Raw genomic sequence first — 11,132 nt, 5'->3', positions numbered from 1 at the left:
TGGGAAAGGTGTTAGAAAATAAGGGCGAGATAGAGTCGAAAGTGGAGGAAAATAATAAGAAAATAGTAGAAATAGTCAAGGAACAAAGTAACGTGCAGGCATGTATGGCAAATTTAGCGGAGGAGGGGGCAAAATCAAGTGAGAGATACGGCATGTTGGAGAATGCTATAGGCGGACAGCAGTTGAAGCTAACCGGATTGTATGATGAAGTGAATACACATAAGAAAATTATGAATGATAAATGGATCGCAAATGAAGAACGAGTCTCCAGAATAGAGACACGTATGGAAAATATCCCAGTCAGTCGAGTGCAGTATACACCGAATGAAGCAGTAAACGGCACTCAACTTTTTCAAAGTCTTGGAAAATTCGATAATTCCTACCGTCATATGCAACCCCGACCATTCATAGATCAAATAAAAGCTATTCAGGAACTGATACCCACCTCTTGGTTAGTATGGCGTTTCCAACTGTCCAGTCTACTACTTGGCGAGCCGCTGATGTTTTTCCAGAGCCGGATGCGAGATATCAACAGCCTGGAGGACTTCATCTCCCAATTCCTGCAGCAGTATTGGAGTAAACGTAAACAGATGGACGCACTATCAGAAATTTTAATCAGCAAAATAGTAATTTCAAACAAAACAGTAATAATGAAAATCATATAGCAAATGCTAGAGCAAATGCGCAAAGAGCGAAGTATACTGAAAATAATAACAGAGTTCAATCATTTGATAATAATTATAGAAATAAGTTCCAATACCGAAACAGTAAACAGCATCACAAAGAGGCATATTATGATAACAGAGATCACTGGAATAGAAATAATAAACGGAAAATAACCTTCACAAAACAGGACGAAAATAAACAAAATCATAACCAAACAAATACATCTTATACAATAGCACATACAACAAGGACAACACAAAATCAACATGCAAATGACCCACCACCAGACACACAGGAGCCCATACAAGACAGCCTACCACACAAAACCGCCGCCCGCCATGCACTTGAAACGCCCTGTAAACATCAATCCCTCTTGAGCCTTATATTTCCCACTGAAGAACCATCACCGCAGGAAGAGCAACCCGCCACCGAGGAACACCAGGTTACAGTAGAGGAATTATGTAATATGGAGCCCACATGCGATGAACTCGTTTTGAACGCCACACCCGCGCATCAAAGGACCACCACCAAGCATCCGCGCACCGAGCCTACACCCGCGCATCAATCGACCACACCGAGGCACACCAAGGATGGGAAGGAAGACACCAGTGAGTACCGGGAGGACAACATGCAGGATCGGAGGAACGCCCACCGCAAGGCCGGAGACGGAAACGCCCGAGGCAGACACCGGACGACCGACTGCATGACCGACTACAGGAGAAAAGAGGCATGCACCGCAAGGCCGGAGGCGGAAAGTCAAGCGGAAGAAAAAGAAGTACCGCGCGCGACGATACCAGCCGCATGCACGTTTCAAACGCCCGAGGAGGACACCGGACCGAAACCAGGATGGAGGACCGGAGATCGACGGCATGCATCCGCGGCACATTCGCTTTAAAGCAGAAGATCAGCGATGTGACCGGCAAAATGGACATAATAAATGGAATGAAACTGGAGCTACTGGAAGGACTAATATGGATTCATACAGGGATAAAAACGGAACTGAAAGGAAAACTACGATTGAAACATGCATGGATGATAATAATAAAGTGGACTACGTATTGAGTTTGATGAAGGATAAACAGTGTTTAAGAAGAGTAAAAGAAATAAGAAATTATAATAAGAGAGTGAAAGTACCTGACTATTACATGTTGAGAGATTATATTGCTAAAGAGATAATGAATGTTCTGATGTATTGTATACTATTTGTTATGGCTGTGATATGGAAAAAGGACTGCGTTGTAGGTATGATAGAAAATATTATGTTGTTGTTATTAGAAGAATCTATTATTGATGATGGGAAAGGTAATATTATAAAAATGTTTATTGTTGTGAGCCTACTAATTTATAACGAACTGAAACCAAGAATATTAAATGAAAGTGAGAGGAAAAATGCATTAAGACTACAAGATGATTGGAAAAAGAATGGACTGAAATATATAACCATTAAGGAAGCTAAGAATTGTTTGAAAAGGTATACAAGATACCGAGGTTTTATATTTATGAAGAATAAATCATCATAAGGACAGCCTCATCTATAAATAACAACCGGACAGCAGCCGTAACTGAACGTAATACCGTTCAGTTGTATGAAGAAAGCAAACCAAATTTAACTTGGTGGGAAAATATTTCTAATCTCAAACCGTATTATCGAGACAATAAGCGATAAGAATATAAACAATAATATTTGGATTCATGGATCTACCTGTCAACAAATACGTACCAAACAAACACCAGGCAACACACTTATTTCGCAGACGAGTATCCACTTCGAACAACAACACCTGAAAATAAAGAAATAAAAAATTTAGAAACCATTTTTTAACACCTTTCTTATTAATGAAACAAGAGAATAAATAACTTCTAATGTTAAAAAGCCAACTTACCTTCATGTAGCAGGAAGAAACATCAAGATGGCGACAAGTGACAAGCCGAAGCCAACGTAAACCAGCTGTACACTACGAAAACCAGAATAGTCAATGCCTATTAAATCATCAAAGTTGATACCCCGAATAAGAAGATCAAGTGTCATATAAATGTGAATTGCATGTAGAGATATTATAGAAATATTATATTATTATTATTTATGTATAAACTATTAAGAAAATCATTAAAATTATCCGCCAAATGATCAAACCGCATAGTTACCACCAAAAGCATTAATCCCAAGTCTCAATGTATTAGAGGAATAAGAAGTTCTTGTTGATAAAACCTACCAAAGATTATCCTTAAAAATATCCATTATATGAAAACAAAGCCCAATTTCTGCAAGAGAATGAAATGAAAATGTACAAGTCACTGTTCTATGTTGAGGGAGAAAATATGTTATACTCTGCAAGTCGGAGAATTATCAGTTTGTTAGGTTGGCAATGATTTTGCACCAACATTCAAATGTGCTTCTGGCCTGAGGGCAGAGCGTGGATTAGAAAAAAGATTTATATTATGTATGGAGGAGGAGATAGTTTATATTGTGTATTGTGTGTAGAAGGAGATTGGCCGATGTAAGGCGTATGTATTTGAATTGAATTTATTTATTGTTGTATATGTTGTTGAATTGTTAGGAGGTAAGATTCTCAGTAGAGTTATTAGCAGACTTTGTAACATATATGATTTCTGATCCAAAACCAACTGGATCATAAAATTTATATTATATTCTCGAATTGTCGTTTTAAATCAGAAATCAGAGGGCGTTTTGTGTCACGTGGTAATTTGAAACCACCAAATATTTCTAAATGAGCCAATAAAATGTAATAGAACTATAAAATTGGAAAGAAGGTTAGACCTATCTAAAGAGTAAATCAACTCAAATCAAGTATTATTAGTGATTAGGAGTAATAGCATTATCAACAACGATAAGAAAACATGTATTATTGTGATTTAATAATTATGAGAACCATTGGTAAGATCAAAAAATTATAAAGCGGCATAATTATTATTGGCGGATTACAAAAATAAAAAATAAAATAAAATGCATGAACATTGAGGTTAGAGTTACTTGTTTACGTTTTGAAAAGAATTAGTCGATCTTGGATAAATCGATAATTATCCGAACCAATACTGAATGAATCAGCTGATTATTCGATCAACCCATATGACCGGTTGAATCATATAAAATTCACTCATAAAGGATATATTATGTATACTAAAGGAAGTCGATGTGTAGAAATACAAATAACTATTATTTCTGTATAAATATTTATTATAATCTAAAAAAGCATGATAAATCAAGAGTATAAAAAACTCATATAAAAACTAAATGTATTATCTATTAAAATCGTATGTTACGATTTATTTATGAATTCAATTTAAGATAAATACCCCATATATCTGTATAAAAACTTCTTTTATTTAATTTTTTCTATTATAAAGCCGAGGAAGCCCTGATTCCCAAGGCAACCAATTGTATTGAGTCTATTAAATTGAAGGCCAATCAGAGAGTAGCTTATAGAATTATTCTAGGAAGAAGCAAATTTTTCTGAAAACCTCTTTCTTCTGGCTTAAGATCCCAACCCGAGAGGATGCACATGGAGTTTAGGGTCTTTTCTTATTCCTTTTAAAAATTTTTTAATGAATTATTAAGCCAAACCCTTTTTTAAATGTAATGTATGTTTGTTGAATGTTAATTGTTTGTGAACTCAGTGCTGTCAAGGAGTTCGTAATTGTAAAGATTCCCATAAAAATAGCTTTAATTCGAAAGAAACTTATAAAAATCTGGATCACACGTTAGCCCAGCAGTGACGAAAAGGAGCCTACCTAATTAATTATTGGAAATAATTAATTCAATCCACGAGAACATCCAGAACTTCAGTCAGTGAGTGATAAGTCAAACCAAATGAGCTCATTTGTCTACGTTCAGTGGGGTAATAATTAATAAAAAAGCGCTATTCCAATTAATTAGAGTTAAAATAAAAAGTCACCACGTGTTGAACAATATCACATAGTTCACAAGAACATTTTATAAATTTATTTATTATATGTAGGAAGCTTACTTCCATGCACTGCCCGAATTCATATTAAAAGCCCTGAGATCTCATGTTTGAATATTAATTTATTAAATATTAATTTTGTTTATTGAACAAAATATACCATATCAAACTTATAGACCGAACAGGTTTTTATTGCAGAATTTTGTATTGATTGGAAGTCTAAGTACCAGTATTAAATATAATATATTTATGAATTTGAAATTCATTATTGTGAATATTAGCAAAGCCTGTGATAATTATTCAGATTTTAAAAGTAGATTATTTAAGTGAATTATAGTTATATCGAATATTTTATGCACATCTTTTTTATGGGAATATATTTTGTGTTTTATGTCAGCATACAAACTTATAGAATTTTTTATTATATCCTAACTCATCTCGTGTTATATAGTTTGAGCTGTTTTGGTACCAACAAATATTTAGCAGCACTTAAAATCATAGAATCAAATAATATTAACCTTATTCAGAGCACTCAATATTTATCATCCTTTGATGATATTCATTTCATCAGCCAGAACAAATATATTAAGAAATTATATTAATAAGGTTCCAGTTATATCATATAAGGATCCAGAGAGCTTCAAGAACTGGCGTTGTAAGTTCTAAGGAATTTTGAAAGGGTATATTGGTGAATACTTGTATTCACGACGAGCGTTTTAAGAATCAACTAGAAACAACTATAGTTGGTCCTGATTATTCTCTAGTGGTACATGGTTACTGATAATCAGTCATCAAATATTCTTTTAATTTCCTTACTGGTATTCTTCAAGAACTTCATAGAAGCAGCGGTAAGAATTATCAATACCTGGTCCTTGAACCTTATGATGATTATTTGTATTTATAAAATTCATGTTTCTACCACTGAGCTAGAGCTGAGGTTTGAACCCAGTAATTTTGCGAGCCGGAAGGCCTTAATTTTTTGTGAATTTATTCGCAAAAGAGGGAATTTAGAGACTGCTCTTATAAATACCAGAAACATCGTATTATCTGTGAAGGAATTGCAATCTACAACTTCTCACAATAGCTTCATAACGTGGGACTCTATCATAAGAGATAACCCCCCAGTGTGTGTGTGTGTGTGTGTGTGTGTGTGTGTGTGTGTGTGTGTGTGTGTGTGTGTGTGTGTGTGTGTGTGTGTGTGTGTGTGTGTGTGTGTGTGTGTGTGTGTGTGTGTGTGTGTGTGTGTGTGTGTGTGTGTGTGTGTGTGTGTGTGTGTGTGTGTGTGTGTGTGTGTGTGTGTGTGTGTGTGTGTGTGTGTGTGTGTGTGTGTGTGTGTGTGTGTGTGTGTGTGTGTGTGTGTGTGTGTGTGTGTGTGTGTGTGTGTGTGTGTGTGTGTGTGTGTGTGTGTGTGTGTGTGTGTGTGTGTGTGTGTGTGTGTGTGTGTGTGTGTGTGTGTGTGTGTGTGTGTGTGTGTGTGTGTGTGTGTGTGTGTGTGTGTGTGTGTGTGTGTGTGTGTGTGTGTGTGTGTGTGTGTGTGTGTGTGTGTGTGTGTGTGTGTGTGTGTGTGTGTGTGTGTGTGTGTGTGTGTGTGTGTGTGTGTGTGTGTGTGTGTGTGTGTGTGTGTGTGTGTGTGTGTGTGTGTGTGTGTGTGTGTGTGTGTGTGTGTGTGTGTGTGTGTGTGTGTGTGTGTGTGTGTGTGTGTGTGTGTGTGTGTGTGTGTGTGTGTGTGTGTGTGTGTGTGTGTGTGTGTGTGTGTTGGGTTTGCTACACGCTATCTCATCTCCGAATCAACGGAATGCTTGAAATTTGGAACTCAAGGCCTTACATCTAAGGATACGACACGAAAAATTTCGATCAAATGTAATTCGACAGGCGGCTAAAATGGCGAAAATGTTGTCAAAAACAGGGTTTTTCGCGATTTTCTCAACAAACGGCTCTAACAATTTTGATCAAATTATACCTATAATAGTCATTGATAAGCTCTATCAATTTCCACAGATCCCATACCTGTAAAAATTCAGGAGCTCCGCCCCATCTAGCAAAGTTGATTCTAGAATCACAATTATCAGGCTTCAGATACACTTTAACAAAAAATTCCAAATGAAAAAGATTTGAGCATGAAAATCTCTACATTAAGGTAAGTAACATTTCCACCTAAATTGAAAATAAGTTCGAAATTCGATAAATGGTGATTGTCTCTCGACCTTCTTCTGCTTTGAACTCGGGCTTTCCTGTTGCCAGTATGTCTTAAAGAAGATTAGCTTTTTATGTTAGCATTTTTGATACACCAACCCCAACAGCCATTAGCAGTTTTCACACAAATATCTCGCCGACACAACATACAGACAGGATTTACTCTGATGGACAGTATAAGAGGAGGCTGTGGTTTACGCGCAACTGCGCGAGGTCAACTGTTCACAGAACTACTAGTTTATGCCTGCTCATATGAAATAAATGTAAAGCACCTCAACAATTACAGGGTTCAATCGAGAAGAAGGAGTTTCTGTGTATATTATACCTAGTATACTTTTACTTGGATAGAGTAGAATGGAGGCAAATGTTAGAGGCCAATCTCTCTCTCTCTCTCTGCATTTCTCTTTATGTTTAAATGTTTAAAAGATGCGCATTTACGGCAAAACGCAGCAATAGATTTTCATGAAATTTGACAGGTATGTTCGTTTTTAAATTGCGCGTCGACGCATATACAAGGTTTTTGGAAATTTTGAATTTCAAGGATAATATAAGCTTATTTCAAACAGAAACTCAGTAGTTTCTGTTTGGCTTGAGAATGTGCAACACCAGCACGAAACGGTCGTCGCCACACCAAAGAATGTGAGTGTTTTTTCACTTTAAAGTTATATGAGAATACAATAGTAATAATTCCAGTGAAAACAAGATGGATAACCTACAACGAGAAAACTAATTCTGAGCAAAAATAGTGTACTATTGATTTAAGAATTTTCAATTATAGCCAACAGAGTTGAATTTCATCAGTACAATTTTCTTCTCTAATGTTGTTAATAATTCTTATGGGAAATATTTCCCTATGAGTATTTAGGGAAACAACTATCAAGTATTAAGAACTTGTAATCGTAGACAGGCCCCTGTTTCTTAAAATCTTAGAAGTCCTGTAATCCAGGAACAGCTGATTTTATCGGCTATATTGAGCATGTAATTGGAATGGTGATTCTCCTGTATTACGTGACTCACAAGTTTTATGAAACATGCTCTTGAACCTCACTCTTTTTTGGATGAAATATAAAAAAAAATCAATTTTAATTGGACACTTGTCAAATCTAATGGACCATTAAATCGACAATTTTAATGACCCTTCAAATTTACAAAAGCCGTAGTACCATTTGCATAAAAAACCGGTTAAATTTTAACCGTAATTAGTTCCACGAGTGCACGAGAACCAATTAGAGAAGCCGTCTTTTCAAAAAAGCCTTCTCTGATTGGTTCTCGTGATTGATTTGATTCAAGATTAAAATTTAACCGGCTTTTGTGCAACCGGGCCTTTGAAACCCAGGCTAAATACATGAAATACTGAAGGTGATGCCCACATGAGCTCTAGGCTTTTGCGTGGGTGATAATGAGATGAATGGACGAACAGCTTTAGGTGGGTTCCGAACCACCGGGAAGCGATTTTACAATTCATTAATCATATTCAGAGAAGTTGGCTCAAGCAAGCACCCTTAATACCTAAATATAAAAAATACTAACCTAAATACATAAATACTAACATATAGGTCCATTTCTTCTTTTTGTAATTACATACTCAAGAAATGTACTAATACGCTTTGCATAAGGTTCACGAGCTGCATGACTTTGTTTCTTCTTCTTTTATTTTCTCTATGTCTATCTTCTATCTTGTTACTTTCCTTGCCCTATTACCATTAAGGAAAGTATTGCTTACCCAAAAAAATTAAGGTACCCTAATCTCAGGTTTTCTATACGTTTCAAGGTCCCTGAGTCCAAAAACATGATTTTTAGAGTAATCCACATTTTACTGTATTACATCAATCATAATTCTATTTTCAAATTAATTTATAGTTTATATTGTACAGTGCTATTTTGTATTGTACCACTATGGGTCTTGTTAGACTTAGTGGAAATTATCATATTGTATAAATAAATATACATAAAATACCAACCTAAATCATCAGCCATTTTAGTGGTAGCATCTCCAAACAGAGATATGGTTGAGGCGCAGTTAGGGCAGGCGACACTGCTCATATTCTGTACTATGCCAGCAATCGGTACTGCCAACTTCTCAAACATAGTCACACCTCGTCTCACCACCTGCAAGGCAGCCTGCTGCGGAGTTGTTACCAGCACAACACCTGCAAAAGACATCAAAATATAGAGTAAATCACGTTATAAAGTCAGTGGAAAAGACAGGAATACAGAGTCGCCAATTCTCTGTTATCATCGCCTTCTATATTATATTGGTCACTAAGGACAGGACAAGTGTGTCGAGCATGGGTGAACAGACATGTCTTCAAACGAATCATACATTTGTAAACAGCTGTTTATCAAGCTCCCAAGCTGTTTCTTTTTTTCGTTAATACGTTACTAAAGAGACTTTCCAACTTTGTTGATTATATTATGTTGTTAAGAGGATTATGAGTGTTCAATGTATTAAGATGTTCTAAAATCTATAAATTATCTATATAAATGAAAATCGAGCCTCAAATTTTGACATTCAATCTATAAATTATCTATATAAATGAAAATCGAGCCTCAAATTTTGACATTCAATAACTATTTGTGTGCACCAAATTTATTTTTTTTGTTTCGTCGTTATGTTAAGGACCATGTTTATGGCCTATCAAATTTATAATCCGACTTCAGGACTCTTTTTACGGTCCTTCAAAGTTTGTAATCCTTATGGGAGAAGATTTGTGAGCTGACCACACACAGAAATAAAAATCAGCTGTTATAATAATTGCGTCATCCAACAGCCGTCGGTGCATCTGTCTTTCAATTTTCTTTCTCCTGATTCACAAAATTCTAATTCTTAATAATGCCGCGGTACGAACGACGTCCAAACTTGGGTCGTAGAACTCGAAATGCTTTAAATTTAGAATATGCACGGGAAAATCAGCAGCAAGGAGATATACCATTTAATTCCCAGCAAGCTGCATTCAACTACAAATAAAAAAACAAACTGCTGCACAACTAACTAAGCATATAGGAAGTCCATATTGAGATATAATATAATACGATTGTTGGATTATTTTCATAAAGATATAGTGCATCGAATTATGCTAAGGCTGAGCACACCTAAGGAGGCGCGGCTTGGTTGATTTATGGAGATTGCCTTATCACACTGTTCCACGCCATGCCCGATTCAGTGTGTGTGAGTTCTTCCATTCAAACAAATAAGCAAGAAGCACCTGGATGCAAAATGCCGCATTGCGCCTCCTCAGGTGTGCATCCAGCTAAAGTTTGTCATGAGATGCATTAACTATTTGGCTGTACGAAGTTCGCCGGGCCAGCTAGTTGACATTAAAATTTGATTTTCAAACATCTAAACATCGTCGTCAATTATTCCTCCATAGAGTGAATGATATTACCATAGATAAACAATAGCGTAAGTAGATATCCTATGGTATAGGGCGTTTATGTTGCAACTTTTACTGTTATCTCAAGCCGATTACTGTCGATTATTGTAGATTTTTACTGTTTTGTTGGGGTGAGAGTGAATGAACGGCACAAGAATGAGACTACCAGTGTCACACAGCTTCACGGGAAAGAACTACGTGGACTATCGGCTGATTTATGATGAATAATCCTATAGTCTGATTTTTACTCTAATGGCGTATGAAGGAGGCTCCTTTTTCTGGATATTATCCTTGGAATGAAAAATTTCAAAACCTTGTATATACGTCAACGCGCAATTAAAAAAGGAACATACCTGTCAAATTTCATGAAAATCTATTACCGCGTTTCGCAGTAAATGCGCAACATATAAACATTTAACTTAAGAGAAATGCCAAACCGTCGACTTGAATCTTAGACCTCACTCGCTCGGTCTATAACTATAATACTACCCGTTCAAAAAAATCGACATCTTTAAAATTGTATCTTTCCATCAACGTTGTAGACAGTTGCAGCCAGACCTGATAACAGTGCTCACACTCACATTCCGGGACGACACGTCACAGTACGATAGGACAGAAAGCAATATCGTTAGTTAATTATTGTAACCATTATTTAATGTGGAATTATAAGTAAAAAACACAAACAAAAAAAATATATATTTATGTTAATTTGCACGAAATGCGCATGTTCTGTGTTATATGAATGTATCTCTAAAAAACTCCAAAGAAAATGAAATTCTTACCTTCAAATGTGAAATTTATTACTGTTGCATCAAAAGATCATGAATTGAAATTCAAATTGATAAATATAATCTTAAGGACTTAATATTTGTAACCAACATTGATAAAAATCAAGAAAGCCATTTCAAGTGTAACCCTGTTTGTACGCAACGTACTAAGCGCAAATAAGAAATTGCTCGAGTCAAACGGTAGACGA

The 11,132-nt window shown here is 36.0% G+C and overlaps 1 protein-coding gene across 1 annotated transcript in view; it reads right to left on the bottom strand.

Moving 5' to 3' along the window:
• Nucleotides 1–7,494: 7,494 nt before the first annotated feature.
• The window catches only part of LOC111045531, a 67,889-nt gene continuing 64,251 nt past the window's right edge, over nucleotides 7,495–11,132 (bottom strand). Inside the window, exons 14-15 of the mRNA XM_039429594.1 lie at nucleotides 8,675–8,932; nucleotides 7,495–7,514 (exon numbers count right to left, since the gene is read on the bottom strand). Of these exons, the coding sequence (XP_039285528.1) occupies nucleotides 7,495–7,514; nucleotides 8,675–8,932 (278 nt within the window). The remainder of the gene's footprint in view (nucleotides 7,515–8,674; nucleotides 8,933–11,132) is intronic.

Source organism: Nilaparvata lugens, chromosome 5 (assembly GCF_014356525.2).
Source record: "Nilaparvata lugens isolate BPH chromosome 5, ASM1435652v1, whole genome shotgun sequence".
NCBI lineage: Eukaryota > Metazoa > Arthropoda > Insecta > Hemiptera > Delphacidae > Nilaparvata > Nilaparvata lugens.
The sequence above is the reverse complement of the archived record's forward strand: the minus strand, read 5'-3'. Positions and strand labels throughout refer to the sequence as shown.